This window comes from Oryzias latipes, chromosome 13 (assembly GCF_002234675.1).
Source record: "Oryzias latipes chromosome 13, ASM223467v1".
Lineage (NCBI taxonomy): Eukaryota > Metazoa > Chordata > Actinopteri > Beloniformes > Adrianichthyidae > Oryzias > Oryzias latipes.
This window is the reverse complement of record NC_019871.2, coordinates 32,337,782-32,363,113: the sequence shown is the minus strand read 5'-3', so window position 1 is coordinate 32,363,113 and position 25,332 is coordinate 32,337,782. Positions and strand designations below refer to the sequence as shown.

General features: G+C 41.3%; 1 protein-coding gene across 1 annotated transcript in view; it reads right to left on the bottom strand.

Annotated features, from left to right (window-relative positions):
• clstn2 (calsyntenin 2) overlaps positions 1 to 25,332 on the bottom strand; it is a 404,311-nt gene that overhangs the window by 49,746 nt on the left and 329,233 nt on the right. The window contains exon 9 of the mRNA XM_011483059.3: positions 2,730 to 2,892. Within this exon, the coding sequence (XP_011481361.1) occupies positions 2,730 to 2,892 (163 nt within the window). The remainder of the gene's footprint in view (positions 1 to 2,729; positions 2,893 to 25,332) is intronic.

Below are 25,332 nucleotides of genomic sequence, written 5' to 3'. Positions count from 1 at the left end.
ACTTCTAACAGTCAGACTGCATGCAGGGAGTGCACAAGGGCGCACAATGAGCATGTACTTGAACAGCAACATTAGGCTACTTTCACAGGGCAAAGGGTTTAAAAAAAATGAAAAATCCGTTTGACACGCCTGCGTCAGACCTACTTCACCCTTACTTACATGTTGTTTAAGTGTTCGCCACTGCTGTAGAATAAAATGTACATGAACATTTTGGCTCGGTGGGCTCTCTGAGTGCTCTACAATCTTAAAATTTTGGCGCAGACCACCTGTGTGGCTCATAAAGGGTTTGCCCTGTTAGGGCAGTTGTGACTATGGCATAAGTAGAACTCTGGGAAACTACACTGATCAAGAACAGTTTTCTTGGATAAATACATAAAATATCCTAATTTTACATTTAATTCATTTGCTGTGGTCAGGACAGAATCTGCTCCCATTAGGCAATGCTGACTGGCCAATTCTGTGTTATGAACCGTGAAATTAAATCATTAAATTGAATTAAACACGGCAGAATGTCAGCGTGCTGGTTAGAGCTGACAAATCTTTCTATTTACTCTGCCATCACGGCCTATCATGTCCCACCCTCCCTGAACTTTAAATCACCAGCCCGAATGCCTGTGTGCAAAGCGAACCCGTAAGCAAAGGAATCCAAAGATAATCTGTCCTGCAGCTCTGCCAGCGCTTTGTCTCTTCTTAAGACAGATTCTGAGCGGAGGCTCCAGGAGTCAGCCAGCTGACACATGAACTCATCTTTGTAAGGTCTTCACAATCAATACGATGAACACTTAATGCGCAGCACTTTGAAAAGCCAATCTGTCATGGCAAATGCTTATGTTGAGGTTTCAGCAGCAGTCTTTATTGAGGCTTAGTGCCTGTTGTATTAGAGCAAAAAAGCCTCCTGTCTACCCAAGGCCTCCCTAATTTTCCTGAAGACAAGCTGAATAAGATTTGGTGAAAGAAATTGGAGGGTGAGGCAGAAAAGGAGGAGGGGGAAGGGTAAAAGAGTTGGGTCAAAATTGGGTCTATTTACACAAAGTAAACTTTTTTTCCTTAAACAAGCACCTGTTGATATGACAACCAGTGTAACTTCACATCCATCCTTCCTTTTTTTAAACTCACTAAGTTCTTTCTGGCATAACAGGGTTGCTGGAGCCTATCTCAGCTACTGTAGGGTGAAGGTGAGGTGCACCTAAAAATTGTAACCCTAAAGTGCAACATAAATTATGTAGAAACAATGATCCTGTCACAAGATCATCAACCCTCTCAACACAGAATTTGAATTATGAAGCAAAGAGTGAGTGTGCATCTGGTTATAGATAAAAAAACAAACACGCACGACTCCTCCATTCCTGTCAAACAGTCAGTGGGGTGGACTATCCAAACATACAGTAAGACTCTCAAAAGCAAATTTGATTCAAATGGAAGAAAACTAGTCGTCCTGAAGCAGCGTTCACACCAAACGCCATTCATGTGTTGGGGGCATCCAGTTTCAATGGAAGCCAATGTACAGACGCGATCAGTGGTCCTGCTGCGCGTTTTGAGTGTCAGGCGTTGTGCGGCGGTCTGGCAGCAGCGTGTCCACAGTTCAAACATCTGAACTTGGGTGAGGAATTTGGACTCAGCTTTGACTTGTGACGTATTGACGCGATCAGAGGGGGGAGCCCAAAACCAACATGGAGAATGTGGTCATTCTACTCCTGAACTTTAAGATAGTTTTCTTATTTGCATGTCCAAAATGGAAATTTAGCTTTGAAATCTCTTTAACCCTTGTGCTATCTTAGATGACCCCCCCCTTCCATTGACGTGTTCTCCCTACCATGACAAAGGTGGATAAAGGTGGAAAGATTTCATGTAATCCATGGACACCAGTGAAGATCACAAATCATTGAAGATAAAAGGTTCAGAGCACTGTCTAGTGGGTCTAGATGACCCAACTCCCAATGTTAAAGAGCCTAGGATAGCACAAGGGTTAAAAAAGGAGCAGCCCCATATTGACAGTATTCCTGTCAGGAACAGCGCTTTCACTGGTCTGAGTGAATCATAGAAGCAAGACATGGAATGTCTTCTGATAACCAATATGCTAATACTTACAAACATGTGTTAGCTGATCAGATAAGCAGAAAAACGCTTTCCTTTCATGTGCACAATATGTCCATCCATCTTTGCAAAAGTTCAGATGTTTGTTTTCATGGGTGAATCACAGACACGCTGCCTCTATGCTGACGTCGGGAAATGGGTGCCACCCACAAAGAGCGAAAGGCGGAGCCTCAGAGATCGTCTTAAGAAGACGAAGAAAATGAGTTTGTGCAAATAACTCAACTCAAATCTATTATTATTGTCATATTTAAATAAAGTATGTAGTTTACATGCAATACTAAATCTGCTGCAGCAGGAGAATCTCATTTAACACAAGGTGTATTTTATTTTGAAAGGAACTTGCGTGTGCCGCTGTCACAAGAAAAAAAAGTGAAAAGAAACTGGACCAAATATTTTTCAGTTGATGTTTAAAGGAAAATCAAGTATGGGTAGTCCTCTTAATTAAATGAATCATTAAAATCCAAGAACAATAAAGGCAATCTTCCTGAAAAATTAATTTCTCAAATAAAGAAGCAGCAGAATGTCCAGAACAAATCCACTTCTTTTAGACTTCCTAACTTTTCACTTTTTCCCAACATCCCATGGTAAAATTCATCAGTGCCAGCGTTTTCATTATCTTTCTCCTGCCCACCCACCTTGCCAGCAGGCTCCAACTGTGAGCTGTACATCAATCTGCGACGGGTGGATGGGCCAGTCGTCTGTCACCAGGTAGGGGTCGTAGGTGACTCCGTCCACAAAGAGCGTCACCGCTGGGAACTCCACATTGATGACGTAGTAATGCCACTCCTTATCGCAAATCTGAGGAAAGACAGCAGCAGATCAGCACAGTGATTAGATTATTTCTTTTTAAAGCTTTTTTAAAGTTTTAGGAATATATAGCAGAAGGAAGACCCATACTGTAAACAATGATCAAACCGCCGACCCTTCGATCATTGGACAACCCGCTCAACCGCCTGAGCCACTGTCGCTTTAACTGTCTCCGTCAATCATTCTAATCATTTCAATCTGACAACTCTTGCAGTAAGAAATATTTATTTGACATACTTAATTTTCCACATTCTTTAAGTTGGCATTCACATCTTTTCGTTTGGCATAAGGCTCCGTTCAATTCCATGAGAAATTTCCATAAAACTTTTGGGTAACAAAACCCCCCTTTACGAAGCCCACAGGTGGAAGCCGGGGAGGAGGGAGGGGCGAAGAATGAGCGCTGAAGATAAGAAAGAGAATGAACAGCTGTGCACCTGGGCTTAAATAGGACGCTGAGCAGGTGAGTTAATTGACTGAACCGCCCTAGGGTTGTTACCTGTAAAACACTGCAGCGAGTATCTGCCTGAAATACGACAAGTCGTCATTTCAGTCAGACAACTCTTGCAGTAAGAAATATTTATTTCACATCATTTTCTGGAAATGGAGAAGCTGATCGGGGCGTAGGGGTTCGCAGGCTCAGGATGCGATGCATAGATAAAGACAAAGCAGTATTAGTCTTGACAAGAATATATAAATAACCCAGAAACTGATCAGTTTCAAAATGCTTGAGATAAATGTAATAACAGTGCTTTTATAGAACAAATCTGAGAAAGTGAAATTTAGTAGATAGTTAAGGTAAAGACCCATTGTGGATTTATCGCACCATAGAAACCACCATAATCAAAAATTCCAACAGTGAAATGATAGTGAAATATAGAACCTGCACGAAATCTTAACACCAATTTTTTATATACTCCAATGATAAGAAAAGTAACCTTTGGTAGTTTCAGAGGGACCTTCAGGAGGTCATCAAGGAGTAGGTGATGGGAAGAGTAGCCAAGGAGATTTGTAGATGAGGAAGGTCAACATCCCACGTAGCAAAGGATTGCAGCTCGGCTGGATTTGATGCTTTGTATTTGATATTAGTGGTTCTCAAATTTGTGGACAACAAAGTACAGACTACTGAAATTTTAATTAGCCAAGGGTGTCTGGATACTGCAAAAGAGAACTTGAGAGCCATGAGGGATCATAGGTTTTGATAGTATTTTGCTAGACTGAACCTTAAGCATTAGAGGCGTAGTATAACGAGCCTCTAAATGGGGAAGCATCTAGCAGAGTGTCATCTGCTTAAGCAAGGCAGATAGAAGACTGACTTGTGGAAACAAGATTTAACTCTTGAACTAAGCTTGAGAGCGCAAGGGATATATTTCCTATGGTCAGGGTAGAAATTGCTCAAGGTGTTATTTAAACAGTAACCAAGTCAACCGATGACACAATACTATTATTCACTATTGAAACAGCCTTAACATAATCTCCAAGGCTGAAATCTCTCATAACCGGATGACCCCTTAAAAAAAAACCATCAGAGCTGTGGATTCTGGCGGCCGGACAAACACAAACCACTCTTTTTAAATCTTTTTCCCCCAAACCAGAAGGCGCAGACTCAGAAGAACAAGTGGAGGGAGCCTGAAGACACGACAGTCATCATAACAAAACTACTCCAAGCATAGAGAGGGAAAGATCAAACGCAAAACACGAAAATCCAGAACAGGAACACGGGGCCCAGGATCGAACTACCCAGAACAAGAACACAGGATGAACGGATGACCATAGGACCAAAGCCACAGCAAATGTCAGGTGGCCCAATCATTGACAAATCATATTCAACCAAAAAACGAATAAACGACACGCTGCACAAAAGCTAGAGATGACATAATGGGGAGAGACAAGCATCAATGAACCACCCAGATCTATAGAAGAAAAATAAATCCGGACGGGTGGAGGACCATACAGTATAGACAACGTGGAAACCCAGATTTGAAAATAAAATATTTTCCACAGAGATTCAAAAGACCAGGGATATAGAAGAAATTTGGCCACCGAGAAATCATCAATAACTCACAAAATGAAGGGGACCCATCGCCTACAAATATCCAGTACAGGGCTTCTGATAATAAAGTCGATATTATGAGGACTGCCACGACAGCTGAAAGGTAAACCGACAAACACTTCGAGCGCCAACTGAATGCCAAGAGACGCCACTGAGAGGCATAGAGGCAGAACAGTGAGATCATCAGCGATAACAGTCATCCTCAGCCTTATATCGCGTTCGGAGGAAAATCGTGGAGACAGCATGGGCAGCTGAAGAAAATATATACTAATCCTGAAGGCGCATGGGGAACCAGGCCACTGATGCCCAGAAGATGAACTGCGAGGCGCTAACAGGTCCAGATCAAGTCACGTCAACCTGAACACTTCCTAGGGGCCACCCTCAGTGGCGGCTTTGAAAACGATATCCCAGAAGAATCCATCGCATAGCCTCCACAAACCTCCAAACCAAACCAGAGAGAGAATAACATATTAACTGTCCAGCCGAAAAAACAAGGCCGTGACGAGACTGACACACTCACCAATGCAGCCGACGCAAGTCCCTGAGCCAGGGCAGGACCCACTGGGGTACACAGAGCAGAACCAGATGCAGAAGGTGCGGGGGCAACGAACGAGGATCGCAGAGTGAATAAAATGAGCCATAGACGCTGCATAAGAGAGACCAATCATAGGGAAAATGTCCACAGAGCAGAGACGGGTCCAAGAGAGACTAACTCACATTCCGACTAACCAGCAGCTACCAAAACGAAGAAAATAAACAGAAGAACCGCCATAATAATAAAGCCAGCATCGAATTAAAGACAGTCAAGATTCACACTCAGCTCCCAAAGAATAAAACAGCAACAGAAAAAATGCTAAAAGCCACAACAAATTCAGCCAGCATGAGAAACCTGTCCAGACGAGGACCGCTAGCCTTCACAACCACAGAAAAGACCCCACAACCCCTGAAACAATAACCAGACGACGCAGAACTACGCAGCAGAAAAGGAATCAGAAGTGCATCATGAAGTGGATCATGAGGCAAAACTACAATTCCCAGGGTCCTTAGGGGCGTGACGTCACCGAAGTAAACAGGAAGCAAGAGTGTAGCCTTAGAAAAACAACACGGGAAAAGAACTGCATGCCGCTCACCGTAGAAATTCGGCTGACCACGGCAGACGAGAGGACCCGGACTGCTCCTGATCGCGGGCCACGTACAACCCGAACATCGCGGAAAGCACACCCCCTGCAGATGCACGCGACCGCGGCAAAACGAACGCGCTGGGCGCCATCAGCCGCCCGCTGATCGCCGCAAAAGGAGAGCAGACGCAGCGAAACGAAAACCCACATCAGAAAAATGGGGATCATCCATCGAAGGACGGGGGAACACAGCAAGACGCCGAAAGAGAAGGAGACCCGCGGGCACGGAGATCGGCGAAGACTGAGCGCTGAAGATAAGAAAGAGAATGAACAGCTGTGCACCTGGGCTTAAATAGGACGCTGAGCAGGTGAGTTAATCGACTGAACCGCCCTAGGGTTGTTACCTGTAAAACACTGCAGCGAGTATCTGCCTGAAATACGACAAGTCGTCATTTTTGGAGGCTTAATCATACGTCATCAGTGTGACCAATCAGAAGTTGTTAAAGTCTTCACTTCCTTGTTCTGATTCTGCTCATAAAGTCTCTCAGTTCTAACTAAAATACCAGCTAAAGCTCGTCTTTAACGGTGTAGCTTTCCACAGAATCCGGTGTCAGACCGTGGAACAAGTGAACAAAACAATGAAGCTCAGAGAAGAGAGTCTGTCTGCCCTTTTGCGGCAGTTTTCACACTACATCTCCCATGATGCATTGGGTTACAGCTACAGCGTCTCAGCGCACAATGAGTCGTCCTTGTTAAACGTCTTGAAACCACAACGAACACACATCAACCAGTTTTTAAATCTTCTAACTTAACTTTTATTACATCTTTTAGAAAAAACAGCTGCAACTTCCAGCTTTTTCTGCCACAATAATGATCAAAAAAATGTGTGTGAGATTGTGGAGGAGCTGTAGATCAATACAGACAATGAGTTTCTCCTTTTTTTATTTTTATTTTTGGATGCTGGTGTGCCGAGGGATTTTTGTCTAGGTTAAAGTGTGCCGTGGCTCAAAAAAGGTTGAAAAACACTGTTAGGTGACCCTGTTTACACTCCTAATTCAGCTCATCATCAAGCTCTGCAGAGAGTTGATGGTCGTCATTAGAGGAAAGAAACATCAAAGCATCCAGGATGGTGGTCCATGAGGACTGGAGTTCAGAAACTCTTAGCTGGTCTGAGATCAGGACACAAGTCAAGGTTTGAGCATCCATTCAGAAACCTCTCTGTATTTTCCTGAATGATTCATTTCACTGTCTTTATCGCTCCCAAAACTCACTAATGAGTTTTTTTTTTCATCTTCAGGTAAAGTCAATATTTAAACAATAAAACTTTTTTCTAGACCAAAATTTGGTAAATGTCTCCTAATTGTCATACGAACATCCACGACACAGCCTCTTCTATAGGTGTTCCTCAAAGTCACACAAACGATCTAGAGACTTTTCAGAGGACCAAAAGGGTCTTCAGGACAACCCCCCAGGCAGGAATTTAAAGCAGGACAGCCAGAGAAACTGCAGCCGGAGGGACTGCCCATGAGCAACATGGAATAAATAACCATACATTATTTATTTATGTAGTTTGCAAACTAATTGTTTGTCAGAGAGTCGTACACGACTGGCACATGGGAAATCAGGGTTCAATTCCATGGGAGCGCGATGAGCTTCATCGAGTGTGGGTTCTTGGGCAAGACTCTTCACTCTCCTGCCACAGGGGCAGCCCAGTCTAGGTTCCCCTGTGCCGGTCCCCAGCCCGGATAAAATCAGGGGTTGTGTCAGCATTAAAATCCGCCAAACCACCTGTGTGACTCGGTAAAAGTTGATTTGCTGTTGCGAGCCCTGAAGGAATATGCCAGAAGGTGAATAACATCCTCCTGTCCTGCAAGAATCAGCATTTCCATGAGCTTCCCAAATGATTACTATAGATACAATAAGGTTTCAGGAATTCAGCGAGCGGAGCTAGAGGACTGGGAATCCTCTCCCCTGTAACTATCTTCCTAAATACGGACAGGGCAGAGTTGGGAAGGGGAGATTACCTCCCCAAACCCTTAAGATTGGGTCCTTGAATGTGCGGGGGTGTAGTACGGATGGAAGCAAAAGAGATCTGATTGGAAGGATGTTTGGAAGGAGGGGAATGAGCGTGTTAGCACTGAGTGAGACAAAGATGAAAGGGAAGGGTGAGTGTGTGTTTGGAAGTGTGAGTGGGAGAATGTCTGGTGTGGAGAGCGGGAGAGCAAAAGAAGGTGTGGCTTCGCTGGTGAGCTGTGAGGTGAGACGATGTGTGGTTGAATGGAAGGAGGTTTCACCAAGACTGATGTGGGTGAAAGTGAAATTTCTGAAGGAGTTGTGGGCGTTCGTGAGTGCATATGGTCCTGGCAGTGAGAGGAATGAAGAGGAGAGAGTGACTTTCTGAAACGACTTGGTGTTTTGGGCATTAATGGATTTAGAGAAGGCGTATGATAGGATTGATAGAGAGGCGTTGTGGGTTGTGTTGAGTATGTATGGTATTGATGGTAGATTGTTGGAAGGTGTGAAGAGTTTTTATAGAAACAGTCGAGCGTGTGAGAGTGGGAAATAGCATGAGTGAGTGGTTTCCTGCGTCAGGGATGCGTGATGTCTCCGTGGTTGTTTAACGTGTATATGGATGGTGTGGTAAAAGAGGTGAATGAAAGGGTGTTAGAAACGGGTGTGAGCATGTTGAGAGTGTGAATCAGTTGCTGTTTGCAGATGATACCGCACTAGTGGCTGACTCAGAAGAGAACTTGGCACGTCTGGTTGAGGAGTTTGGAAGGGTGTGCGACAGAAGGAAGTTGAGAGTGAATGTGGAAAAGAGTAAGGTGATGAGGTGTACGAGGTTAAAGGGTAAACGTAGATTGAATGTAGCATTAAATGGGAAGTTGTTGGAAGAGGTAGAGTGTTTTCAGTATTTGGGGTCGTGTGTCTGTGTGGATGGTGGAATAGGGGGAGAGGTAGAGTTTAGAATGAACGAAGTACAAAAGATATGGGGGGGAATGAAGAGAGTGTTTGAATGTAGGTCACTGGGAAAGGATGGGAAAAGGAGATTGTATGAGGGTGTGGTAGTGCCTGCAGCGTTATATGGGGCTGAAACATGGAGTCTGAAAGTGGCGGAAAAGAGGAAGCTGAATGTAGTTGAGATGAGATGTTTGAGGAGTATGTGTGGTGTGACGCGTATGGATCGTGTGAGAAATTAAGTTATCCGAGAGAGAACTGGTGTGATGTGAGAGTTGGCCTATAGAGCAGAGCAAAAGGCACTGGGACGGTTTGGACATGTTGAAAGAATGGAAAGGGAGCGATTGGTGAAAAGGGTATATGAATCTGATGTGAGTGGAGTGAGAATTAGAGGAAGACCGCGAATGGGATGGACAGAGGGTGCAAAAAGAGCTTTAAATGCAAGAAGGATGACTGTGGTGCAGGGGAGAGAGGCTGTTCAGGACAGGGATGGGTGGAGAGAGTTTGTGTATGGATGAATGGATGGGTGTGGTAGAGGTCTGGTCTTGGGATGAAGCGGCAAGGGGAAACCAGCCTTGGCTGAGGCCCTGCTGTGGAGGTGCCCAGACTGGGCTGTGCAGCTGACCCTGGTGCAGTGTGGTGTGGCTTAGACCAGGCCTTGGACCAGTCACACACACACACACACACACACACACACACACACACACACACACACACACACACACACACACACGCACAGACACTGAAGGAGGAGGGTTTGGGGAAGAGAAGGAGGGTGGTAAGAATGGATGCCCTGTCTAGGCTACCCCACTTTGGTGGGACACAGCCTGGGTATATAGATAGATAGATTTACACTCTTGTAGACTCCACCCCTAAAGACATAAAAAACCCCAACAAACTTTACTGCCTTTAAAATTCAGGTGTTCAGTGAAGGGGCTGCCAGCTGTTCCACCAGCTTTTCATCAAGCATTCGAATTTGACATTTATTCCTAAAGGGTGAGTGGATGCAAATGAGAATAATCTTTTTTACCCTTTATCAGCAATTCCTGTCCTATTTCCTACTGATTACACAGATCAAACATGTTCAGTAATTCAGTAAGTGATTTCAAACCTGGAAACACCTGAGTGGGCTAATGAGCAAAGTGCAAGCATGGCTACAAAACAAGTGGCACGAAAGAGGGCCAGTTTAAAGAACATGACAGTAAAAGAGGATTTCTTTGTTCCTCAAAGGTACAAGTCTCCTTCGCCAAAAGTCTGTTAACAAATTTCTTGAGACACTGAGACTTTGTACAGAATATTTTAGTGTGAAAATTGCACATCACAGCACAGATTCACACTTTTAGTCTTTCCTCCCTCTTCAATGTTGCTGCATAATGAATATTTTGAGCCGCGGTCCCCAACCCCCGGGCCTTGGACCAGTACCAATCTATGGGGCAGTTGGTACCAGCCTGCAGGGAAAAATCAACCTCCATTTTTTCCATTAAAATCTGATTCTGAGAGAAGTTTTATTTTGTAAAGCTACCGGATTCTCTCCACCACATCTGTCTCATCTTTGACCCATTTCAAGTCGCTCGGTCACGTGTCAAAAATCCATCCACTACTTCCCTTAACAGCGCAGCCGACCGCTCAACTGAAACCCTATAAGCTAGCAGAGTTAAGAAAACACAAACGTATATCTATTCAAAGAATAGATGTACAGCTGCTTGAACGGTTCATATCAATCAAATCTAAATCTATAAAATCTAGATATTGTTTTAATGGGTCCGACATGAAATCTAGTGTACAAATAAAGTTTAAAGCAGCTGCAGATATTTTAGAGAATGAAGATCAGCTTTCCTCTTGAAAGCTAAGGGAAACTTAAGGCTCCAAATAAAAGTTAGATGCTGACTTCAGCTTCGCACAGGCCGCTCTGTGAAAATATTGTCTGTTGTTGGGGGACCACTGATTTCAACTTTAAAATCTTGGGATGTCTGAGCAGTATGTCCTTCTCTAAAAAAATTTTTTTTGCACCTTATTTTTCTGTGTTTGAGTGACTTTGGTTTTGAAATTTGTTTTTTAACCCTTGTGCTATCTTAGGTACTTTAATATTGGGAGTTGGGTCATCTAGACCCACTAGACAGTGCTCTGAACCTTTTTTCTTCAATGATTTGTGATCTTCACTGGTGTCCATGGATTACATGAAATCTTTCCACCTTTATCCACCTTTTTCATGGTAGGGAGAACACGTCAATGGAAGGATCGGGTCATCTGGACCCCATAGGATAGCACATGGGTTAAACATTAGTGCACCAACATGCATTGGGGTCTCACCTGTTGAACTTTTACCAAACAACTGCTGGACTGTCCCGGTCCTCTACATGCTTAACCATTCAGCCCGCTTTGCTGTGTATTTTCATCGAATTTATCAGCTAGCCCACAAGCGGCCCTCCGTCTCCCTTCTCCTGCTTTGTGTGCAGCTCCTTCATAAAACCTGGAACAGCCTTTGAGCACTTAGCCTTGGGTAACCTCCCTCTCTAATGAAGAGCGCTCTGCTTCCTGCTTATTAACGCCATGCTAGCACGGCAGATGGGGTTCTAATCAGCGTGGTTCATTTTCTCTGTTATGGTGGTACGAGACACAACATCTGGCCGGCTGATGATCATTCCGCACAGCTGCTTCACGCACATGCAGCATGTTGATCTGCCGGGACATTGCTAAGGATCGTCGAGAGGTAAAATCTGCTTATGGTTTCCACGGAGGTGCAGATGTGTTTCAAGCAAATAGGATTAACTTAAATTGGCTATTTAGGACATAAGGACAACTTGACATTAGCACATAACAGAAGCTAAAAAAACATTTCAAAAGCACTATATGTTGTAATGAAGTATTTTTGGAATGTGTCCAGGCCCCAGCAGTCAGAGCTCTCAATATGTTGAAAGCAAAAACACAACCAGAGTTCTCCTGAGTTGGTCAACACAACACAAAAGGGCTAGTGCAATTTAAACGTTGTAAAGTAAACTTGTAGTGGTTTATGTTGACATTTACATTAGTGATTTAAAAAAACACACACAAATGGTAGTCCTTTGCAGATCCAGATCTGACCAATTTAGTACCAATAATTCTCAATAAGCAACACAGAAGTCTGCTTCTCTTTCTCCCTCTATGCACCATCCATGTCGCCTGTGAGGTGTTTTTTTCTCTTCCAGAAGCTGCAGGTGAATAATATTTTGTTGTGACATTTAAAGCTGGGGTTGACATTTGAAATCATCAAAGGCATGAAACGTTATCAATCAATCATGTACCAATGAATGTGCATTAAAACAAGGAACATGTGGAGCAACCCTGATGGCAGCAGCCCAGTGTTTAACAGAGCTTCATTGTGTGAACCAATGCAATTTCAAATGAAAGGATTGACTGTTTTCTATTCTGAAAAACGAAAAATATAAGGAAAATAGCTCAATTATGGTGCTCATGCCTGTACTTTCAAAAGGAAACATTCACCATTTAAGTTCAGTGTCAAATGTAATTCTCTAATTTTTACCAAAATAAAGTAAAGAAAAAAAGAATCTTAGACTGAAAGATATGGGTGGCATCTTGAGTGAGGGATAAACTCAATTTAGACCCTAATGAAGTAAAACATCTGTTCAAATAAAAGTCAAACAATTGTTTTTTCATATCATTGGATTATGAAATAATTAAAACAACAGTAAAAAAAACAAAAAACAAAGTGTCCATCTACTTGTTAGCCATGTTTGACCCATCAAGCCCAGTAATCTTAAAGAACCACTCCAATGAAAACCATGCTATTGGTGCTTTTAACATGTTCTTGACGTATGCATTATTTGATGGAGGAAATATTTAAACACAATTGAGCTCAAAATTGCATTTCTGAGTATTTCTTTATCTAAATCACTGTGAATGTGGGGGAGATGAAAAAATGCAGTTTAAAAAGCTTGGAGTTGTGATGTAGAACCGCGTTCCACCAGCTCCCTGCTCTGCTCCATGAACCTCTTTGTTTTCCCGGTCTGAGCTGGAATCTGGATCAGAACTGGACGGATGGATAGCTCCAATGTTGATCATCATACCGTCGCTTTGAGGAAAATATGTCCTAGAAAGCAACGCAGGTTTTTTGATTTTGGCCAAAAATGGCGTAAACATCGTTAAAAGACCACTGGGAACGCTTTCACCATCGATGAAAAGGTGATGGGAGTGGGTCTGTAATCTGCTTACTTTGGACATTTTCTATGACTGTATGGACGTCGTTGAGACTACACAGGCATCCTCCGTAACTCTAGAAAAACTGCAAAGCGATGCTTATGTAGACGCACTAACAAGGGTGTAAGAAATAATTTCAGTGTTAGTAGTTGGATAATTTTTGAAAAAACATTTGTTTGGGGTTAGGTGAAAGTTCAGTTTTTGGAAGCAAATAGGCAAATCCCTGTTTTGGATTTATGATATTTTTACAATAAAAAAAATAGAATGTTGAAATTGATGTCCATTAAGAAACTATAAAGATAGCCAGCTGGCAAGATCAAACCTTTAGAGCCTAACACTGCAGATTATTTGCAAGTTTGGACCACTCGCAACTGAACAAAACCAATGCAGCAACACTGAAATCTTCAAAGGTAAAATCAAAGTTTTACTGTCGGCTCTGCTTCCAGGTACCACATCCTTTTTTTTAACTGCTGTCTAAGCGAACAGGAGCGTTTCAACAGCTCATTCAGACAATAATCTCGCCAGGGACAAGCAGAAACTTTAATACTCCCCAAAGCCTCAACCTTCCTGCCTGATGCAAATTGACAGATGGAAGGAAAGAAGGAAATAAACAACTACACAAAGGAAAAAGGAGGGATATGAAACAGCGGGAAGACAGGGAAGTAATGGAAGGGGACAACAGACATCAAAGATCTCTGGTCGTCTCCTGGGGCTTTAGTCAGCAAGAAAACAACAGAAGGGTTATCTGCCTTCTTCTAACTCACCGTCTCCATTTATTTGCTCCCTTTTATTTGTTTCTTGCCCTTCCAGTAGAATCTGACTGTAGTACCATGAGTCATTTGGTGTTGAAAGGATTTTCAGTTATCTGTCACCCTACCCAGCTCCTTAACGTCAAACAAGACACAGAAAAACAAGACAGTAAAGGTCCTGACAGAAGACCACAAGCTAACAGGCATTGGAGAGGACAGAACAGAAATTCAAAACCAAAAATGTTCGTGAGGAAGGCATTTGACAACAGTTTGGGTGAAAGTTGGAATGAAAACTGAGAAGGAAGTGAGAGAAAACCTGCTGTTTTTGTGTAGGAACTGTCAAATTTCAGCCGAGGAGAATAACACATTGAACAGTGTCTTAAAAGTACGGTAAGCTCCCACGGCCCACACTTATCTCTCATAATGAAACCAATTAGTCTTGGGGTATAAAAAGGCAGACCACCAGTTGATGCGGGCAGAACAGATGAAGACAGCTATTAGGAGGACAGGCCTTTCACAGCTGTCAGAGCTGAGTGCTGCAAACCCAGTCAACACTCAAAAGCTCTTTTTGAGGACAGTTGAAAAATTAAAAGTCCCTTTTATTCCAAAAGTGGTCAGATAGGAGCCCCATGTCATTTGCATGTAGTTAATGTGCAAGTGAGCGTAATTAAATACAACATTATTGATAATAATCATATTATCTCTATGTTCTACCCTTTATCCTAATCCAGTGTGCTGCATTACATTTATTGATTTTGAAAATTTTCTGCACTATTTTAGGGCATACTGTCAATGAATGGTCTAGTTTCAAACTTTTGTCTCGCTGAAAAAGACGCATTCAGCAAGACAAAGAAATTCAGCAATCAAATCAAATCAATTGTTTTTTGTTAAGAACTTCTCGAGCTAATGTGACTCAAAGTGCTTTATATAAAATCATTTTCTGTTTTTAAAAACAAAAGCAAGACAAAAGACAATTACACACAAATAAATAAATAAACTTAAAAAAGCATACAGCAGCATAGTGCATAGATTCAAACACGTCCTGCTCTGACTGCGGCTTCTATGTACTTTTAATGTGCTTGTGTAGTCTGGTTTGCCTTTGAGCGTTTGCTCTCAATTTCTGTGTTCATAATGTGGAAGGAGCAAAGTGCAGCCTGCACTGCTCTGTGAAAAAAAAGCTTCATCTTCCAAATCTGTAATCTGGTAAAATGTTTGTTATAACCAAAAAACCTTTTCATCCATCCATCCATCCATCCATCCATCCATCCATCCATCCATCCATCCATCCATCCATCCATCCATCCATCCATCCATCCATCCATCCATCCATCCATCCATCCATCCATCCATCCATCCATTTTCCTCCGCTTATCCGGGACCGGGTCGCAGGGGCAGCAGTCTAAAAAGAGATGCCCAGACTTCTTTCGCCCCACCACTTCCTCCAGCTCCTCTGGGGGGGCCCTGAGGCGTTCCCAGGCTAACCGACAGACATAGTCCCTCCAACTTGTCCTAGGTCTTCCCCGAGGCATCCTCCCAGTGGGACATGCCCGGTACACCTCTCCAGGGAGGCGTTCAGGAGGCATCCGGACTAGCTACCCCAGCCACCTCAACTGCCTCCATTCAATGTGAAGAAGAAGCGGTTCTACTCCGAGCTCTTCGCGGGTGACTGAGCTTCTCACCCTTTCTCTAAGGGAGCACCCAGCCCCCCTACGGAGGAAGCTAATTTCAGCCGCTTGTATTCTGGACCTCGTTCTTTTGTTCATGACCCAGAGCTCATGACCATGGGTGAGGATTGGAACGAAGATCGACCAGTAAGTTGAGAGCTTTGCTTTTTGGCTCAGCTCTCCACAACAACAGACCGATACAGCGACCGCATAACTCCGGACGCTGCTCCGATCCGCCTGTCAATCTCACGCTCTGGTCTTCCCTCACTAGTGAACAAGACCCCAAGATATTTAAACTCCTCCACCTGTCAAGCAACAATGTCAAAGATTTGCCCAACCACTGAGATGTTCTTGAGGCAAATCTGAAATATTAAAATCAAACAAAAACTTTAAATGCTCCTCAGAGTTCAGTAGAACCACATATTCCTGTTACTCTCAGCTGTGATGATTTTCTTACATTTTTTGATAGTAAAATATTAGACATCAGTTGAATCAAGTTATTCTACCATCAGCCCAGAGCAGGCTGAAGGGGTCGAAGTGAGGGCACAAACTTCTGTAATGTTAGACTGCTTCACTGCTGTGGATCGAGCAATAATAACATCAGTTATTTGGTTACGGCCTGCAGTAACCAGAATAAAGAACCTTAAAAGAGATTAAGTCTCCTTGCCTCAGTGTGGGAAAGGGACGCTACATTATGCAGTTGACAATAAATGATGAGTATTTCTTAGCATTAATGTGACTTCTGGTGCTGCATGGTGGTTTTGCTGATGGTCTAGTCTGGTTGATACGTGGTGAGTTTCAGCTTCATGCAGGCATTGAAACTTTCATCCGTTAAACGTGATGGTAGGTTGGTATGAATGTTCTTTAGACGTGAGGGCAGCGATGCCTAGTTTAGTTTAGTCTATTTAGTTGAGTATTTTCCTATTGAATTATATGTATTCATCATCCTTATGATTTTATCTTTACCTTACAATTGCTGGTACAAAGCCCATTGAGACGACTGTTGTTGTGATTTTGGGCTGTATAAATAAAGTTAAAATTGAATTGAATTAAATCCAAACACTTTGAACCGCAACTGGAAGGAGAGTCCAAACTTCCACTGAATTGTCTTGATTGATTGATGGCGCCCTCTTGTGGTAATAAATCGGTCCAACATGTTTGCTGAGCATCCAGCCGCAAACACAAAAGCAGATTTGATGAAGTTTTTCTCTCCTTTCTGTCTCTGTACGTTCAATTACCGTGTTCATTTGTGAATATAAAAACAGAAAATCCACATCATTTTCCAGACGATTCTCAAATTTTTGTAGTTTCAGCCTCCAAAAGAAACTGATAACAAGGATGAAGATAAAAAAAACACCAATTTGGTCAATCACTCGTGACCATGATGGCTGACATCATCACAGCTGTTGCCGTCATTCACATGACGTGAGGGACGGACAGATGTGTGATGTCACCACAGGTCTTTGATCTCCAGAGTCATGTACAGAACAATGAAGTCAAATGACATCATCTCCACACATAGCAGAGAAGAATATTGTCGAAAGATGTCATGACATCATCAAATGACGTCAAATGATGTCACAAATGATGTCATGACATCAAAAAGTTGCTTTATACTCCCTCTTTCTGAGAGATTTCAGACCGAATCTTTCAGCACTTGGAAAGATCTCAAGAGTGATTTCCAAGCAGATTCAGAAACCCGTGTTTCCAGAAACGTCTTCAAATAAAGTTTGCAGTTCTTTACATCGATCAGGATCAGTGGAGTTTCAACAAAAACTTCAGCTCTTTCGCAAATTCAGTTCAATCCATAAGCAGCCATGTTTCACAACGTGTTTGAAAGTCTTGGAGCTACCAGCTCTTCAACTGAATCTCAAGAAGAAACTCTACATCAACAAGATCAAACCAGCAGTTCTCCTCAAGATCTCATCCATTCTGAACAGATCGAGGAGATCAAATGTGACATAAATTCCCTCAGAAAGGAACAGGAAGTCCTACTAGAAAAACAAAGGGAGATGGAAAAGTCAAAGTCAGAAACTCAAGCGCTGCTAAAAGAATACCATCAAGTGATTAACAATGTTGAGAATTTGAAAAAGAAAAACTACGACCTGAGTTGGGACCTCATGGTGCTTAACGTGGACATCTTTGAGTTTCAGCAACTACCACACAAGCTTAAAACTGCAAAAAAAGAAGAGGAGACTGCAAGGAAGGAAAAGTCCCTTCTGACTCATCAGGTTTCACAATGCAGATCCCAGATCCAACAAGAGCTAGCTCTTCTGATGACCACTCTGGACATCTCTCCTGATGATCTGCACAAAGAATACCGCGATCAGATAAAGGCCTTGCAGAGGCAAAACGCAGTTCTACAGAAGAACTTAAAAGAGCTCAAACGCGATCAAGACTCTGCAATGAGGATGGATTTGTCCAACCTCAAAGCCCAAAAAAGCCACTTGGAGAGCCAATGCGAGCACATCCGGGAGGTGATTCAGATCGACAGCCAACAGCAGGATCAAGAACTTGTCAATTCTGAACAGATAGAGGAGTTAGAAAGTGAAATAAATTCCCTCAGGCAGGAAAACGAAGACCTTCTGCAAGAACAAAGGGAGATTGAAAATTCAAAATTGGAAACTCAAGCCCTGCTAAAAGAATTCCATCAAGTGAATTCTAATGTTGAAGATTTAAAAAAGATAAACTACGACCTGACATGGGAAATCATGGAGCTTAATGTGGACATCTTTGAACAACAACGAATATCGGCCAAGCTTGAAGATTCAAAAAAAGAACAGGAGTCTTTGAGGAAGGAAAAAGCAGTTCTGGTTGAGCAGGTTTCAAAATGCAGATCCAAGATCCACCAGCAGACATCTGTCCTGTTTGAGCCTCAGAGTCCTGCTAGAAACCAGCCAAATTCGATCCCCAGATCCATGTTTGTGAGAAAATCAGAACCAAAGCAGGTCTCCATGGATTCTGGAAAGATCCAAAAGCTACCAGTTCTCTTGAAGAAACGTCTGAGTCCTCCTGAAAACCACCCAAGTCCTTCAGAGCTGCTTTCAATGGATATTGGAAAGACCCAGCAGCCAAGAATTGTGTTGACCAAGCCTTTGAGTCCTCCTGCACTAAAACTTCCAACTTTGATACCCAAACCTTGGTTAATCAAAGAATCAAGACCTACCAAGCAGGACCTACTAGTCTTCACAGATGCTGGAAAGACCCAGCAGCTGAAAGCCGATGAGGACGAGCTTCAGTTTCCTCCAGTAAAACTTCCTCCTCTGACACCCTTGCCTCCAATAATGGACAAACCAAGACCCAAAAGCTGTTTCCAAAGACGCTTTAAACTCCCAACCACCGAAAGCTAATGTGAGGAGGTCCCCATGTGCTTCAGCTAAGGAGCATCAACCGGCAGAGACAGAACTTTACTGTTTTCTCTGAGACTCTACAAGTCTTTATTGGGCATCAGGAGTGTGTGAGTTGTGTGCTGGGATTGGATCCAGCAAACCCAGCGACACTTTAATTTTTTTTTTCTGATGCTTTACTTTTTTAACTTTTGGGGGGTTTCTTTATTTTTATTTTTTATTTTTTTATCGTATTATTTATTTATTTATTTATTGTATCTTTAAAAAATAATATTTTATTCTAAATTCTAATTCAAACTCGCAAAGAAAAAATGTGTCTATTCTGCACAATCAAAAGCCTGGAAATATGTCCAGATCTGTTCATGTGACTCTTCTAAATCAGATTCATACTAAAATATGGATATTTTACATTATAGACTGTAGATGATGTTTTTAAAAACTGTAACTTAGGGCTGTTAAAGGTTTAGAAAAGATAGGTATGGAGTTTAATTTGGTTAAAATGTCTGTATTTCTTGTGTAAAATGGCTTCCCAGAATAAGCTAGAAAAAAGGGGCGGCACATTGGTTTGTTGGGTCAGTTCTGGTTCCTGACGGACCCGTGTCTGCGTGGGTTTCCTCCGAGGGCTTCGGTTCCCCCCACTTATCTAAATTGACTGGTGTTATATAGATGGTTTAGAGTTTTCAAAGTGTTAGCAGATGATCTCATTGTGTCCCAAACCAGCATGTATCTGCACACGACAAGGGACTCAGCCAAACCAGACGCCTGCTCAGATAATGCAGGGTTTACCAACCCTGGTCCTCAGGACCACAGGGATTGACTGAATCCCTTTTCAGGTGCAGATAGACACAGTTCAGCTCAAACTGAACAGTCGTTCATCCACAGTCTCTAGAAAATCCGTCAGTGAACTTAGCTAGAAAAAAAGGGGCGGCACGTTGGTTTGTTGGGTCAGTTCTGGTTCCTGACGGACCCGTGTCTGCGTGGGTTTCCTCCGAGGGCTTCGGTTCCCCCCACCTGTTTAGAAGAACCATTCTGTGGTTCCTGATTTTAGGATCTACTAGAAGAGTCACAGACGACGACTTCCAGCTTTTTGTTGTGTAGGACCACTACCCACCACTACGACAACTTAAAACAAAAAGAAATGATTCAATTTGGCCCCAAAAAATCAGTCACACTAAATTCTTAGTTCCAAATGAAAAGAGCGCCCTGTGGGTTTCCTCCGAGTACTTCGGTTTCCCCACCCTAATTGTCAGCGATTGGTTTGTGACTGAAAATTTCCCCTCCCTGAATCGCTACCTTATCGTGGTGGAGGGGTTTGAGTGCCTGAATTTACCCCCAGGAGCAACTTTGTCAAAGGCATTTGCTTTTCCTATCAGGGGCAGGGCAGATGCACCATCAGATGAAGGTTTGGACTTATGGTGGGTCCAAACCTTCATCTGATGGTGCAGCTCCTGGGGGGGTCAGGCAGGACTAAGGGCGATTCAAAGAAACCTCATGAATACAGAAACAGTGTGAAACTGTGTCTTAAACTAAAGTCAAAACATGACATAAAAGTCATGTTTTGAACCAGTTTATTTTTCCAAAAGTACAAGTTCAAACAAAACTCAAATCTGAAAATAAAAATATGCACCAAATATGGGACCCAATTGGGTCTAACCTGAAGGAAAGATATTGGATTAATCTGGGCCCACCACCTGCAGGGGAGCTCAGAAGGGGCCGGTACAACGTGGTTTGGATGCCAGTTGAAGCCTCAACGACCCAAACCACGGTCATGAAACTTGGGTTTTAGGATGTGGAACGTCACCCCTCTAGGAGGGAAGGAGTCTGAGGTTGTGTGTCAGGTTCAGAGGTACTGGCTAGATATAGTTGGGCTCACCTCCAACCTGGGCTCTGAAACTCAGTGTTGGGTTCCCTCTGGCTTGCTGAATGTTTAATTGTCCCACCCATTACTCGGTTGCTTTCAATCTCCTGCTTAGGCTTTAGCATATAAACCCTGCCCCTTCACCCACTTGCTGTCTGATCGTCTGTGCTTCTAGCTCAGTTGGATCCAGATTTAAGCCAGGCCCGCCTGCCTGCCTGATGATCCAAAACCATTTCTATTCTTTCAGCAAAGATTAAGGCATGTATTTTATAGAAATTTTTAATCAGGCAGATTGGACACCAATTGTCTATGAGGAGTAAATCCTTTTTAGGTTTGTGTAATAATGTTATAAGGCCCTGGGTTTAAGCAGGAGGAAGGACATTTTTGTCTAAGCTTTCCAAGAACAGAGTGAGGAAAGGAGCAAGTTGTTTGGGGAATGTTTTGTAAATTTCAGAGGTTTGTGCCAGGAGATTTATTTTATTTGAGGCGTTCAACAGCTGATAAATCTTCTCGTATCAATAGTGGCTTATCACAGGATTCCTTCAAATCAGTATCAATTACCTTAATTTGTGTGAGAGATTCTAAAAAGAGATTGGTAATTTTTTCACAATAATTAGATTCATAAAGTTTTGTGTAGAAGTCAGTGCAAAAGCTGGCTATTGTTTTAGGATTATCTGTAACATTTCCATCAATATTTAATTTTTGTAAAAAAAAAGATCCAGAAATGGAACTAAGAGGAAAGGGCATCCAGGGCGTACCGGAGGAGGGAACCTTAACAGAGATTGATGAGCATTAGCAACAAGGTGACTTACACAGCGGTAGGGAAGAGGAAGAACCAGGAAAAATGAAATTCCTTTTATGCAGGCAGATTGAATAAGAAGGAAAGGAAGGTTTTGATGAATATAAGGGATTGGAACGAGTGTCTGTTTCAAACCAAGATGGGATTGCATTGTCAGAAAAGAGTTTCATTAAAGTAGTTGTAAAACAGTTGTTGTATTTTTCAAAAAATAAAAATCTTAAAACAAAGACCAAGAGAAACTGAACAAAAATATGAGTCATACAAAAATGAACTAACTGAAATAACACGGCACATTAAAAAAGTACTTCAATAACCTACTGAATGGAAAGAAAAAACAATGTGAAGAGAGTTTGGGAGATTTTAAATAACATCATTAAAATGGGACAAAAAAGTGAACACACCCAGATTACTTTATACTTTTTACTTTATAGATGAGAAGGGTAAAATCTATCACATCAATGAATGAATTTCAAAATGCAAAACTAGCAAAGACAATAATCCACCCTTCGAAAGATCCCACACTCAATCTTTCTCTCTGATGTGAACGAAAATGAGCTGATATCAATGTAAATCAATTCAAGAGTAAAAACTCAAAAGATTGTGAGGATGTAGATATGACAGTGGTGAAAAGGGTCATTAATAGTATCTCTAACCCTCTAACATACATTTGTAACTTATCATTACAAACTGCAAGATTCACAAATCAAATGAAAATTGAAAAAATTATTCCCGTCTATAGGAGCAATTTACAAACTATGGACCTTTTCTATTCTTCCACAATTTTTGAACAAATATTCAATGATAAATTAGTTACATTTATTTATAAACATAACATTATAAATGAAAACCAATATGGTTTTAGAGAAAACAGATCAACTTCATTGGCTATCATTGATGCTGTGGAGGAAATCACAAATGCTCTGGACAAAAAATAAATATGCAGCTGGGATTTTCATTGATTTAAAATAAGCATTTGACTCTCAATCATTACATCCTACTTGACAAACTGGAAGGGTACTGGATAAGAGGACTAGCGCTAACTTGGGTCAAATGATATTTAACCGGAAGAAAACAATTTGTCAAGATTGATGAATTTACATCAGAAACCTTAGAGATAAGTTGTGGTGTCCCACAAGGATCAATTCTGGGCCCGTTGCCATTCAATATTTACATCAATAATATAATCAATGTTTTAAAACTTGTAAAAAATCATTTTTTTTTTCTGATGACACAAATATTCTATTCTACAGACAATCATAGGGAACTTATCAAGGTGGTGAACACAGAGTTAAACAAAATAAAATCATCTGCCTGCCTAGCTGTTGGACAGGACAAGTAAAAAAAACAAAAAAACAAAAACAAAATAAAATCATTGATGGATTAAAACTGATTATCTTTGAACCTAGATAAAACCAAAGTGATGTTTTTTGGTAACTACCCCAACACTGAGCTGTCAATTAAAATAACAAAATAATGTCTGGATTGAAAGTGTTACAGAAATCAAATTGTTAGGGGTTGTTATGGATAACAAACTAAGTGTGAAGCCACACATCAGACACATACGAACTAAAGTCTCAAAAAGTATTTTAATCACAAATAAATCAAAACATATTAGAATATGACCGTGGATATTTATTAAACTGCTCCTTAATATTACCATATAATTAATAATAACAATAATTCTAAAGGTTTTCTACAGCCAGCTCTCCAGCTCAGTGGCTGAGTGGTTAAAGTGTCCACCCTGTACCCGGAAGGTCATGAGTTCACACCCATGCCGAATCATACCAGAGACTTTAAAACTGAGACCCAATGCTTCCCTTCTTGACACTCAGCATCAAGGGGTTGGATTGGGGGGTTAAACCCCCAAATGGTTCCTGAGCATTGCTTTTCTGCAGCTCACCGCTCCCCCAGAGGAATGGGTCAAATGCAGAGAACAAATTTCACACACCTGGTGTGTGACAGATAGTGGATTTTTTTTTATGTTTTTTTTTTTACATCCTCTCTTTTTTCTTCAATAAAGAGCCTTCAGAATTGCACTTTAAGCCAGCTATCTTGAACATACAAACAATTAATTTTTTCAATTCAGACTTTTAAAACTTGACCTATGAGCTTGTTGATTTTTACACCAACAACTTCTATCCAGAGTCAGTGGGAAATCGTTACCATTCAATATCCAAAAACAGTTCTTACAAAATGAAGGAGGAACAAACTGAGGAGATGTAGGAACTTCAAGATCAAACTGTTAAGAACCACAAAGAAAAGTTTCTGTGTGTCGGTGTGTGGCACTAAACTTTGGAACAGGTTCAGTAATGAGCTCAAACACTGTTCAAACATCCACATATTCAAGATGTATTAAAAAAAACACTCTACGGTAATCTTTTCTGTATAAAGATAAGAGGATTTAAGGATCAACAGGTGTTTGAATAATTCCAAATATATGTGTGAACTTGATTGTGGGGAAACAATTAAAGCTCTTTTAATTACAACCAATGAGTATTACATTGTAATGTGCAATAATGATTACTGAAAAGTTTGAATTACAATCAAAGTTATCGATTTTCTTTACTTGATCTGCAATAATAATCAACGATTATTACATATCGGTTACCTAAAATGTGAATCATTAATGTTTACTGAAAAGATCTAAGAATACTTTGAGACAATATTCAATAAGCATTTTTTTTGGTTACTTGAAAAAAAACCTGCTGCACTTGATCCGATCAGAAACGGATTATGAAAACTATGCAAACTGTAAAATGAAATAACTCAGTAGGGATGGGGTTATTTAAGTTGCTTTTTACCACTATTTTTCGAGCAATACATCAAGCTCTACTCGACTTGGTTAATGATTACTATATCTAATGAATCAAATGCGACTTAAGAGTTTATTTATAGAGTTCATCATGTCTGTGAAGAGTTTGTTAAATCTGTGTATCTTTTTATTATTATTATTATTTTTTTAATTGCATTGTCTACAACTAATGCTTGAAATGAACCCATCCATCCATCCGTCCGTCCGTCCGTCCGTCCGTCCGTCCGTCCGTCCGTCCATCCATCCATCCATCCATCCATCCATCCATCCATCCGCCCATCCTTTATATATGGCTTTCACTAATTGTCCCTCTTTGACTACACTTACATACTTTTATTTAAGAGATTGGCTTTTAAGACATATATACAGTCAGTAGGTTATATATATATATATAATTAATAAATCAAGACTTTTTACAGGAAAATGGAAAACACACTGAGTTGGGTCCAAATCAAGTCAGTTTGTTTCCACAGAGAAGTATAAAATACAAACCCAAAATTTTCTTTTAAAGTAAACAAAAGTTGAAGGCACATCAAAACCAACACAAGTACACAAAATGTCCAGTGTGAGTTTCCCCATGCAGGTCAAAAAGGTGAACACAATCTTACCTACAACTTTCTTTAACAAGACTGTGAGAAACAACTTTGTCTCCTTGGTCAAGATGTCACTTTGTGCACTCTTCACAAAAACAGGCATGCTGCTGCTTACTCCCTTAGAAAAAAAGTACATTTATATTTATAAATATATAACTCTGTCTATCTATCTATCTATCTATCTATCTATCTATCTATCTATCTATCTATCTATCTATCTATCTATCTATCTATCTATCTATCTATCTATCTATCTATCTATCTATCTATCTATCTATCTATCTATCTA